The sequence below is a fragment of the Xenopus laevis genome, chromosome 2S, assembly GCF_017654675.1.
Source record: "Xenopus laevis strain J_2021 chromosome 2S, Xenopus_laevis_v10.1, whole genome shotgun sequence".
Classification (NCBI taxonomy): domain Eukaryota; kingdom Metazoa; phylum Chordata; class Amphibia; order Anura; family Pipidae; genus Xenopus; species Xenopus laevis.
Window position 1 is genome coordinate 128,111,780 of NC_054374.1, and position 23,544 is coordinate 128,135,323.

The window sequence follows — 23,544 nt, forward strand, 5'->3', positions numbered from 1 at the left end:
GAAAGATTGGTACCTGTATTCCCTTTGGCATAGCAGCTTCATCAATGAGAAGTTCTAGGACATTCACACATACAATCAGCACAGTAATCCCCTTAAAAATAAAAAATAAATGTAATATTCATTAGAGAACAGACTCCAGCATAAATGCCATCAACAGACACCCTGACTATGGGCACTTACTGTGAGAGCCAAAAGGAGCAGCATGGCGAGGGGATACACCAGGTTACGCTGCCAGGGAGATGCTCTCCTCCTCATCTCTGATATAATAAAAGGGAGAGAAATGTTTTACAAGGAAACAGGCTGAAGGCAGCAATAAACTGGCAGACGCATCAATGTAAAGCAACAGGAGAGTTAAACACAGAATATACTACAGCTACACATTTCATATTAGGGTTCTGCTTTAATGTTTTTGCAATACTAATTAAAGGAGAACTAAACCCCCCAATAATAAAAACCCCTACCCACTACCCTACATAGCCTACCCTCCCTGCTTCCCCCCCTCCCACATAGGTGATAGTGTACCGAATTCATTACTCACGCATAGGTGCAGACTAAGCGCAGAGAAATCAGGAACTCATGGGGACCATCTTCTGGCTCTTCTGTATTTTTTGGGTCCTCGTCCTTCCCAAGGAAGACTGTGCCAACTGCGCATGCGCCAATAATACGTTCACTTCCCAAAGAATACAGAATAGCTGGAAGATGGCACCCATGCATTCCTAACTCTCTCATTACAAGCCGATTTTATTGTACACACTCCTAGATTTACTGAGATTGTAGCAGCCCCTGAGTTTTATTATTATTTACTGGTATTATTAAGAACTGGTCAGCTAGAAGGTCAATTTTTATAAAAGTCAACCTAACTGAGCACTTGAGGGAGTATATACATTTTACAACTATTTTTATTCATCACTTGTTGCATCTTACCTAGAGTTATTCTGTGGCTTTGGATGGCCAGCAGCCGTTTCTGTAAGGCTTCCATGTTAAGGTTCAGCCAGCAGGATGCTTTAGCTAAAAGTGAAATACAGAGAATGTCAGGGCAGTTATTAAGAAACAGCACAACAGCTTTTAGGACTTTCACTTACTGGATATTTTGCGGGAGATGGCAGCTTCCTCAAAGGCTGTACAGCTCAGTTGCTCCTCTAGGTTTTCCAGCAACTGCAAACAGAAAGACACCAGTGAGTCTATGTTCTACTCAAGTCATGGGCTTGATATTACAAACAATGAGAGATCTGGTTTGTTGTTTTAGTGCAAATGAATATAGGCAACATTGCGCAGATTATGTAGTTACTGAATATAAATGCATATAAACAACTAAGGATATTATAAGATGCACTTTTGTATTTACAGTTAAATAATTGGTCTAGGTTAGAAGGGACAACGGCTATCATACCCGAGGTTTGACCAGCAGCTTTCCAGTTACAGAGAACATCCGAGAGAGGCCAAAGGGAGTGCACACTGCAGATAAGGAAACAAATATGAATCGTTAAGTCACAAATAAAGACAAATTTAATGAGGTAGTATTAAAGGGCATGTCTCATTACTCCAGAGTGACTGGTTACAGTTAGGTGCAAGTTAATCATCAGGAATCTAAAATATCCATGCACTGGAAATGCGTCAATCATATCTGCACTTACACAAAAGCAGAAGAACCCCAAATAATGAGATGCCAGAGTAGAGGTATGGCAAATAGTATTCCCAGAGGTCTGCAGAGAAAAGAACAAACTTGTTACTATGACTGGACAGGGTTTCACCCGTTTCTAAAAAGAATAAGAAACACAAAAAAATGTAGTTGTGTGGAAGAGCAATCAGTTTGTACAAGGGATGCTAAGGAATCCATTTTGTGACAAGCTATTCTTCTCAGACCTAAGAGGGCTTTACAGCCAGATCACCTACCGTACAGAGATTCGCGGCCAGCTGAGTCATCATCAAAGATTGCCGATGCAACCCAAACAATGCCAAATACGAGGAGTGTGAGGAGCAGCAGTACCACTGAGGTCTCATATACACGAGACATGACTCCCTGCAAAGCAAGCAATGACCATTATTAGGAAGTAAAACAGTCGTACACCACTTTAGAGTATTAAGAGTAATAAATGGCAAACTAACATTCAAGGAACAAAATGAATAACTGTATATATTAAGCAATAAAACAATAAGACGGGATATCCTGAGAATTTGCAATGGGTCCTCATTGGAGTGTTATCTTTTTGCTCAGCAGCTCTCCAGTTCGGAGGGCCAGTGACTCCCTTATAAAAGCTGGAAAGAGGCCAAAAAAGGTGCCAAAAAAGTTGCTAAGAATAGGAGGTTCTAAAATACTACAAGAAAACGACCCCATTAATGATTAGTCAGTTCTTCAACCTGCAGCCGGCACACTCATGCTTCCAACTGACAGCTGCCAGTTAGAGAAGAGGAAATCTGATTTCAGCACGAGTCAGCCATTTGCAACACACTGCTATCACATGGTTGGTGGGTTTGAGGAGATACTCTAATAAACCATTTTATAGCTCAAAAATTACAAGAAAAATAATTATCCTCTACTGGTTAGTGGATTTTTTAATAATAGCGATGGTTACCCTTTAACATCACCCCTCCCCCAGCCATACCTTTTTTGATCCAGCAAATCCTTCAGCCTCCATGAAGAGATAGGCAAAAGGCATCAGAAACACTAATGACAGGTTGGAGAAAAGGAAGACCAAGTTCCACAGTCCTAAAATAAAGAAAATAAATTGTAGGAGAAAAGTAGGGGCGATCTAACTGAATGAGCAGGGAAACTACTCGGTATGGGTACAATTACTGATCAGTGAGGGGGGAAAAAAGCAAGGAAAAAATAAACTTTGAAAGCAAAATTAGACTGAGTGCAGTTCAGAGTAACCAAGGAATACAGACATGGAATACAGGCACAGACATGCAATACAGCATCACTAGCAGGCACAGGATTAATCAGCGCTCAAACAGGGTAGATCTTGGATTGCAGTGGACTGGCATTTTCTACTCCACGTGTGACTTTAGCCTTCGGGCAGAGATCCCCAAACTTTTTTACCCGTAAACATCATTCAGATGTAAAAACAGTTGGAGAGCAACACAAGGATGAAAAATGTTCATGGGGTACTAAATATGGACTGTGATTGGCTATTTGGTAGCCCCTATGTGGACTGGCAGCCTACAGGAGGTTCTGTTTGGCAGTACACATGGTTTTTTATAGAACCAAAACTTGCCTCCAAGCCTGGAATTCAAAAATAAAGCAGCTGCTTTGAGGCCACTGGGAGCAACATCCAAGGAGTTGGTGGGTAACATATTGCTCATGAGTCACTGGTTGGGAATCAATGCTTTAGGGCAGTGATCCCCAACCAGTAGCTCGTGAGCAACATGTTGCTCTCCAACCCCTTGGATGTTGCTCCCAATGGCTTCAAAGCAGGTGCCTATTTTTGAATTCCAGGCTTGGAGGCAACTTTTAATTGCATAAAAACCAGATGCACTGCCAAACAGAGCCTCAATATAGGTTGACAATCCACATAGGGGCTACTAAATCGCCAATCACAGCCCTTATTTGAGTCACCAGGAACATTTTTCATGCTAGTGTTGCTCCCCAACTCCTTTTACTTCTGAATGTTGCTCACTGGTTCTAAAGGTTGGGGATCCCTGCTTTAGGGGAATCAATGGGATTAATAGGCCACTTATAAATGAGATTTATTTTGCGAAGGAAAAAACAAGGAGGAATGTAAAGCATTAACAGACAACACCACTAATTACTCACCATGGATGAGGGAGCCGTTGAGCCACTGGATGTAATAATTATGGGGCACGGAGAGTAGCACCTCGTTACTGATGATAGAGAAGGGAAGCAGAAGTACTGCACCCATGGCCACTGCCAGTGTGAAGGTGCACATCCACAGCCTAAGGAGAGAACCACCAACAGAGAAACTTAATGCATATTTAAAACTCACATAGCAATATAATATTCCTTCCACATTATGCTGATGTATCTACTTGTTCAGACATATCAAGGCAGTGGGGTTCTTGGGTCATCGGTGTGAGGAGAGATGACGGAGCTGCCATGCAAACAAGCTTACAGCGTTCAGTAATAATATATATACAGACGGACCAAAGCAGCTACACTACTGCCTCCATCATATAACCTGTACAATCTACATTGATGGAAACAAACATGCAAAACTGCTTCAGTTTACAGCCCTGTGCTTTACCATATACTGCAATCATTCCATTAGAATAACAACAAAAAAATTGTTTTCCTTTTTAATTGGATTTCTGCCTTTGGGATATATTGAAGTGGATGAAAATCTGCGTTATCATTTATAAATGTAATGTTACATATGTGGAGGGTGATTTTTGTGCTTGTAGAGGCTAAAGAGGTTGTTCACTTAGACATAAAGAAAGAAGGATGGCACTCCGGTACATGGAATATGCTTTTATTCCAGGTTCATACAAGGATCCAACGCCCTACGCGTTTCGGGAATCACTCCCTTAATCATAGGCAAAATATTTGATGTCTAAGTGAATTCTAGCAGTGGGGACGCTGCGGACTGAGCACCCGATTGGAGCAGCGAATAGGGAGAGTGAACTTGGAGCGGTCCCCCCCTTGTGAAGCTAAAGAGGTTGTTCACCTTTGAGTTAACTTATAGTATGATGTAGAGCAGGGGTGTCCAAACTGCGGCCCAGGATGCATATGAATGAGGCCCAGCTTGAGGTTCCCGAGAAAACGTCATGTCACAAAGGATTTAGGAGGAGGGGGGACTCTGCCAAATGCCCAGTTAGTAATAATAATATAATAATAAGTCTGTTTAATATCCAGGTGTCCCATATTCCAATGTATAGCTTCATCTGGTTATCCAACTGGTATTGTAGTTCTTTTCTGTGTATTTTCTTTATTTCTACAAATCAAACATGTTTGTTTGTGTATTTCATGTGTGGCCCCAGACAATTTTTCTTTTTCCAATGTGGCCCGGCAAAGCCAAAAGTTTGGACATCCCTGATGTAGAGAATAATTTTATGAAACAATTTGGAATTGGTTTTCATTTTTTATTATTTAAGGTTTTTGAGTTATTTAGCTTTTTATTCAGCAGCTCTTCAATTTGCACAATAAAAAATCCATTTGCTAGGGTCCAAATTACCCTAGCAACCATGCATTGATTTGAATTAGAGACTATAAGATGAACAGGAGAGGACCTTACTAGAAAGATGAGAAATACAAATGAGCAAGGACACTACATTTGTAGCCTTACAGAGCATTTGCTTTTTAGATTGGGTCAACGATGCCCATTTGAAAGCTGGAAAGAGCCAAAGGGAAAAGGCAAATAATTATAAAACTATAAAAAATAAATGAAAACAAATGTAAAAGTTGCTTCGAATTGGCCATTCTATTACATATTAAACGTTTACTTAAAGGTGAACCACTCCTTAAAATCATTCCTTGCCAGGATGTTTTGATTTTACCGCTCTGCTTATGTCCTGTAAACACAGGGCACAACAAAGAAGAAAGAGCAATTACTGTGCTGTACTGTGTTAAGACTATGATAGCGAATGCTCTAGGATTTAATATCTCTGGAGTAAAAGAAGCAGTTTTTAGAATGACCCTCTGTTCGTACCCCAGTAATAAATAAACAAAATGCCAAGACATTTGTTTGCCTCTCACTAGTGGAAGGATAGGTACATGTAGTACTTATTCCTACTGCCCAATAGACTGTGGCTTTGAGAACAGTGAAAACAAAGGGGAATCTGGGAATCTAATTATCTACTGTGCAAGGATCAGACATGGAGTAGCTTCAATTTCGCCTTTTAACTGCCATTATGCTTAGGCAACAACAACATATTGTCTTCTATCGAAGGATATTGAGAGGTGTAGTTCAACATCAATTTGGGGCTGCAGGGTGAACCCTGGAAGTTGCTTAAGTTCAGGATTTGGGTAGGAACTAGTGCTCACTGAGGGTTAAGGGTACATCATCCCCACCACTTAACAAAGCAAAAAAATAAACTTAGAACTTAAGACAACTGAGAACCACGAGTGCATTGCCGCAGCTGTTTTTTCATTTTAGCAGATGGAAGGCAAGGGGAAGGCAGTTCGGGGAAGATTGTCGCCCCGAAGAAGAGGCGATTAGTCGCCAGGCGACTAAATCTCCCCGAATCTGCCCATGTGCTTAAACCCCTTATGGTTTCCAGGCTGGTGGCGAAAGGGGCAGAAGGGAATTAAAACAAAGCTTAAGAGTAAAGATAAAAGGTAGCTGGGTGCTGCCCTGGCACATATAATCAAGGAACAGAAACAGCTAATTACGGCAGCAGACAGACAACAGACTAAACTTCAGCTTTTTTCCCCTAAAAGAGCTTGGGCTGATACAGATGCCTAAAACATTATGTACAAAGTTTCTAGTCTAGTTCTTTAATTAGACTTTAGTTCTCCTCTAAGCAGTAAAATGATGTAATGCCCAAAAAGGCCACAAGGTGTCATTCATGTACGACGGCAAGGAAATCTCAATTAAAAACAGGAACAGCAGCATTCATTTACCTACACAGGAAGAGACCCACATCCCCATTTCTATATCTACAAGCCAGTCTAATCTCACACACCAGATGTTTAAACAAAACTAGAGCGCTAGATCATGCACCATGATATGGGGAAAATAGTTCACCATAAAAATCAGTCAGGACATATAATAATAAACATTATTTAGGACCGCTGAACAGAGAGCTGTACAAATAAAAAAAACAAACAAAAAAAAAAAACAACAAGAGACAAGAATGCCACTTTTCAGCCGACGGAATATGGAATGTATTCTGGCAGTCAGGGAGTGGCTGCAGCATTCTCTCAGTTCTGCTCCAATTCCCATTTGAATTGGGGGGAAAACAGTGACAATCAGCGGCTCATAAGAATTCTTTATAGCAGGAACATCTGACCTTAAAGGAACAGTAACATCAAAAAATAAATTTGTTTTAAAGTAATAAAATATAATGTAGTAGTTTTTTGGTGTTACTGTTCCTTTAACATGGAAAATAAACCTGTTGACACATTTAGCAAAGCACCATTTTCTAATTGATGGCAATATCCAACGTATGCGAAAATAACGAGGTGGAACAATAAAAAGCATACCAAGCACAAAGTAAATAGTGAGCTAAGCCACCAGGCTCCTGGAATTATCCCACATATAAGCAATTAACTTGTTAGGCCTGAAAGTGCAGATCATGGATAAATGCATCAGCTATTATCTCTCAATGTAGTGATACCAAATACTGGAGTGAAATTCAGAGAAAACGCCCAATATTAAGCCACTAATGAGACCTATGTACAATTACATTCACTACTCTTATTTTAGATAATTCCATTTGTCTCCCTGGTCACACAATGGTGCCTACATGTGATGGGGCAAGTGATATGTATTTCCAGATGGACTGTCTGATCATTGTGGCAATATAAGCTCATGCAATGGCCTCACTACGTATGCAGGCTCCTCTCTACATCTTTCTCAAAAATATGTATCTGAAAAACCAAAAAACACTGCTCCCTCGCCACTTCGGAAAGAATTACTTACATTATTACTGGTTGCTGGGGTCACGGCCAGAGCCAATTTATTCTAAATGCCAGTAAGAATGTGTGGACAAGATCTCATTAAATAGATAACCCTATGGTTAGTAACAGCTAAGTATTGGGGAAATGGAATCATTAGGATTTAAATGCAGAGAATATGGATTCCCATGGACAAAGTACAAGTTATATTTAATTGTTATGCTTTTCTGCTACTTGTCTTTGCACCTGACACTAAGGACCCTTTGTCCGACAGAAATATCACAATATAGAATGGCTATGTCAGATGAGTAACAAATCCACGAAGAAGTCAGCCTTTTATATTGCTGAAACTTAAAGGAACAGTAACGCCAAAAAAAGGAAGCAATTTAAATAAAATGTTCTGTTGTGTTCCAACTACTATAGTTTATAGAAACAGGCTGCTGTGTAGCCATGGGGGCAGCCATTCAGGAGGCACAGGATACACAGCAGATAACGGATAAGATCTTAGATAAATTCTGAAGAATCCCATTGTATACTATAAAAGCTTATCTGTTATCTGCTGTGTATCCTGTGCTTGGATGGCTTCCTCTATGGCTACACAGCAACTCGTTTTATATATAAAACACACCCATTTTAGTGCATGGTAACTGTGCTGCCATTTCTTTAAAACACTTTAATTTTTAGATGTTACTATTCCGTTAAGAAGAGTGTGTTATAGGCCAAATACTTTAGGAATCTACATCTACACTAGTCAGACATATTTCATTTAAAGACAGGCTGGGAATGTTTTCAGCACTTTGTACAGTGTACAGTCAGCCTAAGGATAATGTCACACTTGCCTTTTTTACACTGTTGGGGGGAAAAGAAAAGAAAAAATACCAACAACCTTCAATCCAATCCATTTTTGTAGTTTCAGCCATACAAAGCAGAATTGCCTTCCTCTCTAGTTGTATCTACATATCTTAAGACCATCTACCTGTATTGTGTACTTTCCTTAAAGGGTTGTTCACCTTCAAACACTTTTTTTTTTCAGTTCAGTTGGTTTCAGACTGTTCACCAGGAAAAAAAAAAACTTTTTCCAATTACTTTCTATTTTCTATTTGTGACTGTTTCTAAAGGGGTTGTTCACCTTCAAACAACTACCGTAGTTGTTTTCCGATAGATCACCAGAAATAATTACTTTTGCCAATTATTTATATTTTCTATGTGTCACCATTTTTTTAATATTGGAGTGTAAAGTCTCTTTTTTCACCTTCTAAAGCAGCTCTGGGAGGGGGGGGTCGCTGACCCTCTAAACTGTTCTAGATTGATACATTTAGTTGATACATTTATTATCTTTGTCCCTGCTGAGCAGAATTCCAAAGGCAGCTGTTAGAAATGATACAATAGTTGCTAATATTCCACATACTGCTGAGAAATGGATCAACTAAATGTATCAACTAAATGTAGCAAATTGTAACAGTTCAGAATCTGCTCCTGGATCACTGAGCTGCCAGACTGACACCAGAGACACGACCATTAAATTTCAACCAAAATTTTGGGAAAAGGGTACAAAATACAAGATGGAAAGCATTGAAAAAAGTCTTTGTTTGTGGGTACAGACCTTTTAAAGGGGGTGTTCACCATAAACATTAGTCCTTCATTTCACAGTAATGCAGCGAATTAATTACTTTTATTGTACCAGACAGCTTACTTTTTTTTTTAACTCAAGATCAATTGTTTCTGCATTTAGCACTGGTGTTCACTGTTGCTAGTAAAGACCCACAACTGAATTGTATAAAATGAAGGCATACCTTGCTGTACAGTGGAACACCAGAATATATGCAGCATGGGAAATGCAGATGAGATTACAGTAGAACCCCCATTTTACGTTTTTCAGGGGACCAGAAAATAATGATATAAAATCCAGGAAAATGTATTATGCATAATATATAGGTGGGACCACAAACAACAATGGTGAAAAGAATGTTAATATAAAAGACATTTTACTGCAGCAACCTCCTCATAGTTGGCTCCTGCAAAATTCACTGCCAGGCTAGAGGCAAACTTATAACTGGCTATAACCCTAGTACCCGGTTGTTGACTTTTGACCCAGTTTATTAATGTTGAATCAGCCAAGGAAAGCATTATGTCAGTTGCTACTCACAGCCAAAAAATACGCTGAACAAGGAAATAATCAGCTGACAACTAAGACAATAAAACGGGAGTCCATGGTGAGCTGCAAAGATAAGCGACATAACACAGTGATTTAAAACTTTGCACCATAAACAGCATTCAGCAATACTATCAGAGACTGAGAAAGGGAGGCTGAAGCCTGGCTGCAAGAACACTGCAAGGTTAAAGTCTAAGAAAGGAGAACTCTGCTCTGCCACGCAGTCCTCAGATAGAGGAGTAAAGGCCAGACACAGGGAAATGCAGCGTGAATGACTGATGTGCGCAGATCTACAGGATCAACAAGCCAAGAAAGAGACAAATGAGGACACTTGCAACAGAACATCCCTAATGAAATTTAAAAAGAGATTAGACTAAAATAAAATCAGCAACATGGAAAATTGGTGTTAAAGAGAGTCAACTGGTCACAAACAGTATTTAAAAAACAAACACACAAACAAAACAATGTACAATGTGTTATGCAAAGTGGCCATGCCAGGTCAATACAGTATGCCGACTCACACAAGCATTTAAGCCAATGCAGCCAAAACAAGAGGAACCAGGGCAAACATCTTGTAATATTAAGAACATAATAATAGGAAGTAGTAAAAGATGCATAAACATAAGATGATCCTTTCCCCAACATGTGTGTTCATTTCCCTTCCAGCAATGTAGAATAAACAATCTTCCAACAACATAGTGCCATGGTATGTCCTGTGGTTGCACCCTAAGCGCAAGGTACAAACACTTACTGGCCAGCTCTCTGCTGAAAATAAAAACCACTGGGCCAAGGCAGACCTGGACTGGTAATCTGTGTGTTCAGGCAACGTGTCGCTTATTGTAAGAGAATGATCTTGTGTTTTTTTTTTTGTTTTTTTTAAACTAGTATTTACCTATTCCATCAAATAGAAGACAAAAGATTGCAATTATATTGGTACTTATAAGCATAACCGGCAGATTGGGTTACAATAAATATTGTGCAAAATAGTCTCAGTATAATTGTTCTATTGTAATATATTCTTTATCTAGGTTATTGGCCCCTAGCCTAGATTATCTAGGTTATTGGGTTCACTGTCCTTTGTATGTGCAGTCCCCCAGTCATCATCATCATCATCATCTAGGATTCTAGAGATACAGGTAGCCATGCCGGATGTATTCATTAAAAACATTAAAGGAATGCCATCATTAATAGCGTTCATCAGGCTAGTATTTAAAAAGATACAGTATAACATCCTTTTAAGTTGAATTAGTCAATAGTTAATTCTGCACTCTGTCTGCACAGGTTTAAATAGTGGTTTCTGTGTAAATCAGGAATATTTGTTTTACAGGCTAGGAATATAAAACAGTAAAGGTTATACTGCAGTCAAGCTTTTATAAGCAAGGTTGTGACACTTTTTACTCCCTTCAAATGTTATTCAGTGCACTAGCTGTTGCTGATAAGGGCACCACCACTGGGCTTTTTGTCCTTCAACCATTAAACAACCTAAAATAAAGGGCACTTACGCAATTCTGTTAACAGCAGCATCTTCAACATCAACTGCAAAGAAAGAAAGAACAGTTTATTAGATATTTTACATACAAATAGGCTACAGTATAGCGGAGAGAAAGCCAGCTTGCACCTTAAAATGCCACTAAAACAATTAGGGGCATATTTATTAGCAATGGAGACAAACATAACCAGTGATGTTGCCTACAGCAACCAAGCAGTGATTAGATTTGAACAGTTACAAGTTAGAAAACAAAAACAAAGATCTGCTTGCTCTAGGCAACATCACCAGTGATTTTTTTTTCTCCAATGACAATAAATATGCCCCATAATTTTCCTGCAGGGACAATACAGCAGGGCAGTACCAATGGTCCTGAATCAGAATGTCCAAAGTGCAGCCCTCTGGGTGTTTTGACCTTAAATTGAATCAGTCTCTTTGCTTGAATTAATCGTAAAAGCTGTAGTTCAACATCTTGAAGGCTATCATTTGGACAACCCTGGCTATATCAAAGACACTAGTCTGGAACAACACTTTCATACGTGGCATTGAAGCTAGCCTAATAGATGCAGGCTCACTTTAACCTATAAATAGATGTGTTGAGTAGGTGCAAGCATTGAGACTTAGAAAACATTGCTCAAAGGATCATGCACTGGAGCATTACATTACAGAACTGTGGGAACCAAGTAGTTTGCCAGAGCTTGCTTTTCATCAAGTTTATGGAAGGAAGGAAGGAAGGAAGGTGTGTTTTTGATGTTGCCTTTTGACTAGATTTTAGAAAACAGCAATTTGCAAGATTACAATAAACAGGGAATTAGTAGTCTAAACTGCTACAAAATTGTCCATTAGTGGGTTCAGCCTCTGTTGTCATTATAAATGTTACCAACATTTTGTAAAAGAGCAATTCTTGGTATTTGAATAATGGCTGACCAAATACATCCAGCCACTCCATAAATTGTTGAAACACCAGTCCCCAAAGGATGCATAGTTTTAAAATTAACAGCAGTTAGAGAACTGCAGGATAGAATGTATACATTTGGTTGGCTGCAGGTCCCTTCCCTTAAGCTCTGACTTCTATAATATATTTTACACAGCTACAGGCATGATTTCTTTTTAGAGTCTCTGTAAATGCAAAGCTAAAAAATTTAAAATGTTTATTTAGTATATAGTGGGAAGTTGCTAAAATCACATTTCACATCCTTTCATTATACAAAACATCTGTTTTTTGGGTGGAGGACCTCTAACAAAGGAGAGAGCAAGCAAGTTTAGTGAAGTGAAGATTGTATATTACCCATGCATATAAAACATACACCATATATTAATGTGGTTTAAAACATTTAAAGTAGAGCCACACAGGGCAAAAAATGGCTAGGCAAAAACCACTGGCTGATTTCCGTCCTACCACGGGCAGTAGCCTCCTTTCTCTTTTGCATTGACTCAATAGGTTTTCGGGGAAGAACCGAGAGTCTCTGCATTTTGAGCCAAAACCCGATGAAGTCTGTTCGAGCCGAGCCAATTCAGTGCAGAAGAGAGAGGAGGCTACTGCCTGTATTAGGGCAGAAATCAGCCAGCGGAATTTGGATAGTGGTTTTCTGCCCCCAGCGTGGCCCTAGACTTAAAATCCACTTAACATACATGTTATTACTGGGACTCACCTGTTGCAAAGTCAGCATGCTTTTTAAACTTGGTGATAACTATGTATGAGAGAAGATACAGTGTACAAAAAAGCAGGGTGCAGATCTGCAAAGGAACAGATAAAATAAAAGTTAAGACAAAGTTGATTTTTTTTAAAAAATACCTTATTAAAATTGCCTACAATATTTACTATTCTTTACCAATCCTGACCAACTCTGTATTTTTTTGTGTCCCATGTAATAAGGTCAAAACAACGGCCTTCCCAAATATATCAAAGTGTTGCTCAAAAAAGGATAACGAGTGACATTCTACACCCCAGATATAGACACATGTCTAAACACCCAAAACACGCAGTTCTAAGCTGGGAGATGGAAAATGATTCCTAATAAACACAATAACACACTGAATGGAACAGCATATCACTCTGTGTAAGGCTACACGCAATATATTCCTTTGCGTATCCTACACACTCACAACTACTTTCTCTTCCACTCATCCTTTTAAAGGAAAACTAAAGCCTACCTAAAGAAGTAGGCTAGAAATGTTGTACAGTATGTGTTGTGCTTCTGTACTAGCCAAAGGCAACCACAGCCGTTTAGCAGGGAAGATCTGTGTCTCCAAAGATGCCCCAGTAGCCCCCCATCTTCTTTTCTGCTGATTCACTGCACATGCTCTGTGCTGCTGTCATTTACTGAGCTTAGGGACTCATTCACAATATATAGAATATAAATGTTCTAATATAAGGCTGATTAGTACTTAATAGAAATAGTTACTACATGGCAGAACAGAAACCAGTGCAACTAGCATCAGAACTTAATAATCAGCCTTGTTGCATCAGCTTATATTATAGGTCAACTTCGTTTTATACCTGTTCATTTGCAACAACCCCTAAGTTTAGCTTCTCATCAGCTGCTCAGAGCCCACTGAGCATGCGAGTGTCATTTTCCAAGATGGTGACCCCCTGTGACAAGTTTGAAGCTTTGGATCGTTGCTGCTATTGAGAAGCTGAAACTTTAGGCTGGTGTATACAGCAAAAGTTTACTTATTGGGATTCTGGTCACTTGCGTCACTCGCTTGCATACAGAAGAGTACTTCCTGGAATTGCCTTCTTTTTATATCATTACTGTTGCAAGGCTTACACATTTTTAGCAGCCAACAGTAGAGGATCAGAATGGAAAAGATAACACTACGGGTTCAAACAATTCTTATCAAACCGATCTGCTTTAAAGGCTAAGTTCACACAGGCCCTGTACAACATTATCAAATTTTACTTTGGTTCTGCTAAATGAGCAGATGTAGGGAGACATATGGCAAGAGGTTAGAAGACAAGATATCACAAGTAGGCTTAAGGGTCAGGGCACACAGGCATAGTTGGGGAGATTAGTCTCCCAGCGACAAGTCTTTGAGACGACTAATCTCCCCAAACTGCCTCCTCTGCCTTCCCGTCGGCTAAACTGTAAATCGCTGGCAGGATGGCACTCGGATCGATTCATTTTCCGAAGTCACCCGAAGTTTACTCGTCAGGCGACTTCAGAAAACTGATCGCTCCGAGTGCCATCCCGCCGGCGATTTACATTTTAGCCAGCGGGAAGGCAGTTTGGGGAGATAAGTCACCCCGAAGAAGAGATTTGTCACCAGGAGACTAATCTCCCCGATTCTGCCTGTGTGCCCTGACTAGGGTTGCCACCTGGCCTGGTAAAAATGATGCTTGACCACAATTTTATTTATAGGGAAAAAATCTAACTATATAGGAAGGCTGATATTTTTTTGGAAACCCTAGCCTGACCCTAAGGGGAATTGCTGCTTGCCCCTCTGCCATATGCCTTCCTGATGATGTTTTGCCGAGTGTGCTCTTTGCTTGCTTTCACTTACAGGCATGTGCTGCTGGGAAGCTCTTATGATAACTCAGACGTGCTCACACATAGAGATAGTTCCACATAACAAGTGCTCAGGACAACTGGTAAATACATCTCAAAATTCATGGTGCAGGTATGGGTGCCAACATGGCAATTGATGCAATTTTTAAATCTCAAATTTGTCTCTCTTGCCAAAAGTGAAATAATAGGACTCTTTTCAGAGACTCCAATCAGCCAACCAAATCTCAAATATGTAAACAAGACAACGGAGATTCCAATTTAGCTCATCAGGTGTGACCGCTGGAAAGTGCCTTTACCTCTAAGCAACCTAATTAATTGAAAATGTTCAGTGGTTATATGTAAATGTCATTGCAACTGAAAGCAGAATCTGTCTGGCGATCTACTAATCTCTGCACTACTTGCTGGGACTCATGAAACAAGGTAGTACGCATTGATAGTAGAGAATTAGAACAATAAAAGGGGTAAACAAACACGGTTTTCAATAACATTTACAAATGACTTTAAAACCATTGACAATGCTAAATGTATATTTGAAAGTTGCTTAGAATGACTTTTTTTAAAAAATAAATTTGTATTTAAAATTTCGGTTTCCTTAAAATAGAAATTAAAGAAAAAAAAAATAATTAAAATTAATACACATAACAGTAGTAGTAGCTGTGGTGCATCTATGTCATATACATGAATCAGATATGATAACGCACGGAGAAAAGAGAAGGAAAAAAAGACTGAGAATAGCAGAGAGAAATAGGGGGAGAAAGATTGGCAAAGAGAGACTGGCTAGAATTACATTTTATTATGCAAAAGGGTAAGCACTTTTTTCCTCATGTTTTACCTTACCAGATAAAAAAGGTGAAATTTAGAGGCAGAAAAAGGCAAATTTGAACAACTTTTACTATACATACCCTTCCTAGTGTGCAGAAATGCAGTGAAAACCTTTGTAAGAGTCACAAATTACATTAAAACTAGCATTTTCACATTTTTAAGCCTCATTTTCAGCATTGCAACTACTGCTCTGAGAGACTCGTCATTCCTTAAAAATGTTGGCAGCTACAATTCTAATGTATGGGTGGGTTAAAGTTACAGGTCAGCATAGGCCAACACAAACACTTCCATTTACATTCCAGAGAAGGAAGTTTGAGATAATTTAGCAAATATCTCAGCAAAGCATCATACAATAATTTAGTATCAACTCTGTTCACAGCCAGTAATGAGGTTATTATGGACACTTTTAAAGGGATTGTTCACCTTCCAAACACTTTTCAGTTCAGTTGTTTTCAGATTCTTCATCAGAATTTTTTTTCAATTTCTTTCCATCTTTTAGTTTTTCCCAAATTAAAGTTTACATTTTAATGTTCCTGTCTCTAGTGTTTCAGCCTGGCAGCTCAGTGATGCAGGAGCATTCTGAATTGGTACAATGAGTTGATTTCTCACCAGATATGTGGAATATTAGCAACTATTGTATCAATTCTAACAGCTGCCTTTAATGAAACTCAGGGATTCTGCTCAGGGCCAAAGATAAGAAATATATCAACTATATGTATCTATTTAAAACAATTAGTCTGCCAAACTATCTGAAAACAAGGGAACTGAAAAAAAGTGTTGGAAGGCAAACAACCTCTTTGATACATAATGCTTTAACTTGACTTTTTGTCGTGCATCTTTGTAATCAGAAAAATGCAAAACAAAGAATATATTAAAAAAAATCTATGACTTTGAATCGAACGATTCGATCTAAAAATTGTTTGACTATTCGACTGACTCTTTAAAAAAAAACTTTGACTACCTACGTCGCCAACTAAAACCTACCGAGCATTAATGTTAGCCTATGGGGACCTTCCCCATAAGCTTTCTAAGCATTTTTTTGATCGAAGGAAAATCGTTCGTTCGATGGATTAAAATCCTTCGAATCGTTTCCTTTGATTGTTCGATCGAACTAAATGCGGTAAATCCTTCTACTTCGAAGTATTTTCCTTCGATGGTCGAATATCGAGGGTTAATTAACCCTCGATATTCGACCAATAGTAAATGTGCCCCTAACAGTTTGCAGGGCAGTTGTTCAGGAACTGCATTTATTCACTAAACATAGAAAGTCCTACTTACAAATTTCCTTGTGTTCTGGCCTAAAAACTCAGCTGCACATGTTACACAGGTCTACATGGAGTATGTGCTGTCCAACCAATTGGCCCAGGGGCCAGAGGGACAGACACAGAGTTAATTGCAAGGTCATTTGTGCAGGGCCCTCTAAACGCTTTTATCAGTTATTTTGCATGTAAATCTGCATGTTCAATGTATATACCATTTATTATGCAGTGTTGTATAGAAAACCGAACCTGGTTAGGCCATCTCACCCCTAACCAGGTTCGGCTTTCTATTTTGCTACTCTCCAAGTCATGTTCCAATATCTTGCACTGATGAGATCTAACAAGATCAAAACAGGCTCTCTGCAAGTTTGGATAAATGGTTCTGAACTATTAGGCTGTATCTGCAGTTCTGCATGCATAGTTGGCCAAAGGGACATATAGGAGTGATTTGCATGTCTCCACCCATGATGCCTTATGGGAGAAATTTTGGTATTTAAGTAGTGCTATGCGCGTAGCATGAGGCGTGTAAATACCTTCTGATTGCAGGAGGCTTCAGGTCAAATTTATCCTGTATTTGGTCAGATGCCCCATACCCAACTAGGCATATATGCAATGGTAGTCAACTAATATTGTCCCAACTGGCAAAACTGCCTGACCACATCTGGTCAGAAATAGGCAGCTTTAAAGGAGATATTGGCATTTATCTATTTTTCCATGAACTTTAAACAGGTCAGCATGCTCCCACTTACAAAAATAAACACAAACATAAGTGATAAGCTTGGTGTAGAAGAATATCCAAATATTCCACTGAGCTTTCATATAAAGTGAATGTAAAGTCTGTATTAAACAGAGTATATTTCCTTCTACATTTTATGTTGCTTTTTTTCTTTATTTAAAAATAAAACCAAGTACAGAGAGTCCTCGAGTTACATACCCCCAACTTAAAAACAACTTATATTTACATACAGAGGCTATTATAGTAATGTATTGTAATTTGCTTGGCCTTTATTAGCATTTAATTTTAATAAACCATCTGCCCTCATCCCCTGCATGAGTTGTCTACTGCAGAGCACAGAAAGGTAAACATACATACTATGTTAAGACAAGCATTTAATAAGTAAATGTATATATGTCAACCTACATACATATTCAACATAAAGGAAAAGTTCAATGTGAAAATAACAACTGGGTAAATAGATAGGCTGTGCAAAATAAAAATATGTTTCTAATATAGTTATTCAGGCAAAAATGTAACGTATAAAGGCTGGAGTGACTGGGTGTCTAACTTAATAGCCAGAACACTACTTCCTGCTTTTCAGCAGAGTTAGTCAGCGACTTGAAGGGGGGCCACATGGGACATAACTGTTCAGTGATTTTGTTATTGATCCTCAGCATTCAGCTCAGATTCAAAAGCAACAGATATGATCCATGTTGCCCCCCCCCCTCAAGTCTCTGATTGGTTACTGCCTGGTAACAAGTCAATGTAAACCAAAAGAGTTGAAAAGCAGAAAGTAGTGTTCTGGCTATTATGTTACACATCCAGTCACTCCAGCCTTTATATATTACATTTTTGGCTAACTAACTACATTAGAAACACTTTTTATTTTGCACAGCCTATTTACCCAGTTTTTATTTTTACACTGAACAATTCCTTTAAGAACAAACCTACAGACCCTATCTCGTACGTATCCCAGGGACTGCCTGTATTATCATTGCTTGGAAACCACTGCCCTTATAGCAGTAAGGGAATGTATCAGCTAGTAAACACAGACTAACTGCACTGAATGAAATCCGAGCACAAGTCTGATCCATTCCAATTACACATTAAAAACTCTCAGTTTAATCAGATTAAGCTAGTCCATGCAGGTCTGTTACAGCAATTACAGATGAATGTTGAATAAAAAAAATAGTGTGTGTGTGTGTGTGTGTGTGTGTGTGTGTGTGTATATATATACGTATATATATATATATATATATATATATATATATATATATATATATAAGCAAAAAGATATCTATCTATATAAACACACTATACATAATATGTACACAGGTACAATTAAAACAGTTATTGCATTAACAGTATTATCATATATTATTAAATATTATTGGAATTCCAGAAGCAAATGCCAGGGTGATTTACTTTAGAATTACATGTTCTCGGTATTACTATTTCGGAAAATAACAAAACACATGGTGGGACCATACACATTATACTGGCTGCCAACTGACTCAGCAATTTATTGACTTGTGTATCTCATCAAGCATAGACTGAGCCCATCTAAACAAGTCCTCTGCAGGTCCAAGTGTCGGCCTGGGGTCTAAATGATTGGATCAACCTAATTTATAATCCAACAAAAAGGTTGGCCAATCCATCTTTTGGCAAAGTGAATATATTCTACATGTTACCCATGTTAAGAATATTTTTTTTTTAACTGTCAACATATCTATCTATATTTAACGTTTATATTTTAAGAGCAAGCTAATTTAAAAGCATTCATTCTAGAATGACGGCTGGACTAGTTCAGAAACAATTATACGGATAAAATAAAGAGCTAACTGAAGTGTCCCGTTACTTAAATCTCTAAAACTGATGACGCACTAGGAACATTCCCTACATACTGAAATGAAGCAAGATGACACCTTTTAAATGGCCTACTGGTATCAGAGTGTAGTCAGTGAACAGCTAGTAGGAGACAGTAAAGCACAGTGATCAGTACTAGAAGAACTGCAAGTCAATACATCGCAACAGGCTGACCAGACTGATTTAACCAACACTCACCCTGATTTGATTCTCCCACCCTATGCATAGAAGTCCCCCCCCCACCCAGTGGACTTGGCACAACATAACTAATGTACAATACGTCTGGATCCGGGGACGCTTTATATGTTGTAGCACTGGTGGAATAGGACCCGTGGATGTAAGAGGGTGAGTGCATGCGGATTGAAATTCACACAACATAACTAATAGAAGTTAGACTGTCATCTCATGGATCTCAACTGCCAACTGTTGCAATGTAGTCTGATGTTGACTAACTGCAATCAGTGAAAACAAAACTGAGAACCTGTGATCTATATTGTATAAAGAAACAGTTATAAGGCTGCACTCACAAACTACACCATGAAATAATATAATCTTAATTCTGAAGTGTTGCATATAGTCCACACATAAATTACAGCTGCTTCATACACACAAAAAAGCAGTAGCCTCACACATTTACAGCAGTCACTGCATTAGGTTTTCCACCACAGCGTCACTAGTTGTGCAATGACACTTTATTTAACAAAACAAGTCAGTCAAGCACGCAGGGACAAACAGTGGAAAGTGCAGAACAATTTAAAAGGGCTCATACCAAGCTCACAACTAACAGACATTAAAAGGCACAAATCTTCAGAAATGTATCGGTACAGTATGCAGCCCTTACTCACACTCAATTTGATAAACCCAACACTTGGAAATATCATTTTTTAAGTTAAAGGGGTGGTTCACCTTCAAACAACTAGTTGTTTTCAGATAGATTACCAGAAATAATAACTTTTTCCAATGACTTTCTGTTTTCTATGTGTGACGGTTTTTCGAAAATGTAAGTGTAAAGTGTCATTTTTCATCTTCAGAAGCAGCTGTGGAAGAGGGGCTCGCCAACCCTGTAAACTGTTCTAAATGGATACATTTAGTTGATACATTTCTTATCTTTGTTCCTGCTGAGCAGAATCTCTGGGTTTCATTACAGGCAGAAGTTAGAATTGATACAATAGTTGCGAATACTCCAGAGATGCTGCTGAGAAAGTTATCAACTAATTGTATCAACTAAATGTTGCAAAATTGGAACAGTTCAGAATCTGCACCTGAATTACTGAGCTGCCCGACTCAAACTCCAGAGACAGGAATATTCAGATTTAAACTTAGATTTTGGAAAAATAGTAAAAAAAATAAATAATGGAAAGTAATTGAAAAAAGTCTTTATTTCTAGGGAACAATCTAAAAACAACTGAATTGAAAAAAAGTGTTTGGAAGGTTAACAACCCCTTTAATAACACATTGAGTGATTATTGGCGCACATGACTTTTTAGCAAATTTGACTGACAATTCACATAAACAGAAAAAGGGTTCACTGCTACAGTAAACAGAGGCTGGCCAAAATAACAGTGCAGTGGACAAGTCCCAGGTTAAGGTTAAAAAACAATGCCAAATAACCCCCATTGCCTGCTATAGAAATAACCTGAATTAGTAGTGCAATGTGAATATTTGAGAACTGAAGGAAATAGCTCTTTTTGGGACCTTGTGTTAGACCAGGGGGTGCCCAAACTTTTTGCAACGAGGGCCAGATTTGGTGAGGTGAAAATGTGTGGAGACCGACCATTCAGCCTGACATTCCTTGAAACCATTAACATTAAATTACAGGAATCGAGTAATCGTAGCAGTAATATTTGGGCACATTAGTGAAATGATCTGCCACTTGGTCTATACTGCTGCCTGTGTGCTGAAGGTGTTAGCAATAGACACGTACTGGCACATACTGACGCAATACTTCTTTGGTTTACTGTACTGGCACGTCATTATGTCATTATCAGCCCTAAAGAAGTATGCGAAAATGGCGCGTCTCTATGTGCCAGATCATTTCACTAATGTGCCTTAATATTACAGCTATGGGATTCCTGATCGCACTGGGGGGCCTCATTATTATTAATAATTTCATGATGGAGGCTGAGGGCCGGTATAAATTTGAAAACGGGCCGCACTTTGGACATGCATACACAAATAGATGGACATATTAAAGGACAGGGGGTTATTGGTGTTGGAACAGTACCAGCAATGGAATCTGGTATTAGATACTATACACAGATAAATGGGGATGTGGAAGGATTAGGGGGCTAGTGGTTTTGGGCCTGTATCAGCCATGGAATCTGGTATTAGCTCTCATACACAGATAAATGGGGGTGTGGAAGGATAGGGGGTTAGATGTTTTGGGACCATGAGCACAATGATCATGAATGACAGATTAAGAGAGCAAATAAAAGGCCAATAAGAAGAGGAAAGTGGCCAGTGACAAATCAGCACTGGGCAAAGCCCCACACAGAGCCCTATGCAAGTTGCACTGCTGAAAGCTAGAGATGAGCCCCGGCAGCTGTAACTCTGGATGTGGCTCCTGATTCCCCTGTTAGTCCTGTAGGCGCCAGTTGCACTGGAGGAAATTTATGTCAGCTGATATGCCCCAGGCTAGTGCCACGGGCTAAACTGGCATCGTAAATGTTAATACACCCATCCCCCACGGAACCAAACTAGCCCGGCACTCACGATGCATTCCCGGACCCAGTCGTGGAAAATCCGCTCTCTAACAGACACATCCTGGTTCACTTCCATGTTCTGGTATCATGGCGCCTCCGTGCACGTTCCACACCGACCAAGAGAATCGTTTCTGGTGAAGAAGCCGCAGCGATCAGATAACCAGAGCAGCTTCAGGTTACCTCGTATCCCAAACGCGCCCAACGCCCCGCCCCTCCCAATGGCAAATCAAACAGCGGCGTGCGCGTCATTGGTTCAGTGCGCCTTGGAGCTGCAGTTGATTGGCCGAGACAGGAGTGACACACACACTCACAGTGTAACGGTTGGTTGGCCAAGATTATCCTTCCTAATCCTGAATAATGTTGTTCTTAAACTTTGTACTCTTTTTCAATATGTGTAATTGTATTTAATAAGTCATTTATCAATGGTTTTAGGTACTATTATGTCTTGATATAATAACGTTGGAATAATGGAAAAAGAAAAAAAGAAAAAGCAACAATTGGACACTTTTACATGTTGTGGAACACAGGATGTTTTTTATTCACAGCTTTTTATCCACAATTTTTATTTAATATTTATTTCACAACAGAGAAAAAGCAATCATAACAACTTAAAGGGATCCTGTCATGGGAAAACATGTTGTTTTCAAAACGCATCAGTTAATAGTGCTGCTCCAGCAGAATTCTCCATGAAATCCATTTCTCAAAAGAGCAAACAGATTTTGTTATATTCAATTTTGAAATCTGACATGGGGCCAGACATATTGTCAATTTCCCAGCTGCCTCCAGTCATGTGACTTGTGTTCTGATAAACATCAATCACTCTTTACTGCTGTACTGCAAGTTGGAGTGATATCACCCCCTCCCTTCCTCCCCCCCAGCAGCCTAACAACAGAACAATGGGAAGGTAACCAGATAGCAGCTCCCTAACACAAGATAAAAGCTCCCTGGAAGAACAACACTTAATAGTAAAAGCCAAGTCCCACTGAGACTGATTCAGTTACATTAAGTAGAAGAAATAACAGCCTGCCAGAAAGTAATTCCATCCTAAAGTGCAGGCACAAGTCACATGACTGGGGCAGCTGGGAAACTGACAATATGTCTAGCTCCATGTCAGATTTCAAAATTGAATATAAAAAAATCTGTTTGCTCTTTTGAGAAATGGATTTCAGTGCAGAATTCTGCTGGAGCAGCATTATTAACTGATGTGTTTTGGAAAAAACATGTTTTTCCATGACAGTATCCCTTTAAGAAACAGAATGTCATGGTAATTACGATAAGTATGGTATTAGCAGTTATGTCTTAAATGTTCTGATTGTTTTAATTGTGTGTTCGCCCCGCTACACCTGCTATCATGTGTTTGGTGATTCTTTTGCTTCATGACTACTGGAGAGGTGCCAACCTCTCTTCCAAACACCGGGCAGAGAAATTGGAGAGGTTGGGGAAGGAGGAATCTTTGTCTTTTTTTGAAAGCACATGACCAGGCAAAATGACCTGAGATGGCTGCCTACTAGGGTTGC

General features: G+C 39.1%; 1 protein-coding gene across 1 annotated transcript in view; it reads right to left on the bottom strand.

Annotated features, from left to right (window-relative positions):
* The window catches only part of lmbr1l.S (limb development membrane protein 1-like S homeolog), a 30,868-nt gene extending 8,628 nt beyond the window's left edge, over nucleotides 1-22,240 (bottom strand). Inside the window, exons 1-12 of the mRNA XM_018250000.2 lie at nucleotides 22,038-22,240; nucleotides 12,804-12,888; nucleotides 11,168-11,201; nucleotides 3,755-3,894; nucleotides 2,604-2,707; nucleotides 1,894-2,020; nucleotides 1,635-1,703; nucleotides 1,391-1,455; nucleotides 1,083-1,155; nucleotides 925-1,008; nucleotides 181-257; nucleotides 14-91 (exon numbers count right to left, since the gene is read on the bottom strand). Coding sequence (XP_018105489.1) covers nucleotides 14-91; nucleotides 181-257; nucleotides 925-1,008; nucleotides 1,083-1,155; nucleotides 1,391-1,455; nucleotides 1,635-1,703; nucleotides 1,894-2,020; nucleotides 2,604-2,707; nucleotides 3,755-3,894; nucleotides 11,168-11,201; nucleotides 12,804-12,888; nucleotides 22,038-22,103 — 1,002 coding nt within the window. The 5' untranslated portion in view covers nucleotides 22,104-22,240. The remainder of the gene's footprint in view (nucleotides 1-13; nucleotides 92-180; nucleotides 258-924; nucleotides 1,009-1,082; nucleotides 1,156-1,390; nucleotides 1,456-1,634; nucleotides 1,704-1,893; nucleotides 2,021-2,603; nucleotides 2,708-3,754; nucleotides 3,895-11,167; nucleotides 11,202-12,803; nucleotides 12,889-22,037) is intronic.
* Nucleotides 22,241-23,544: the final 1,304 nt, after the last annotated feature.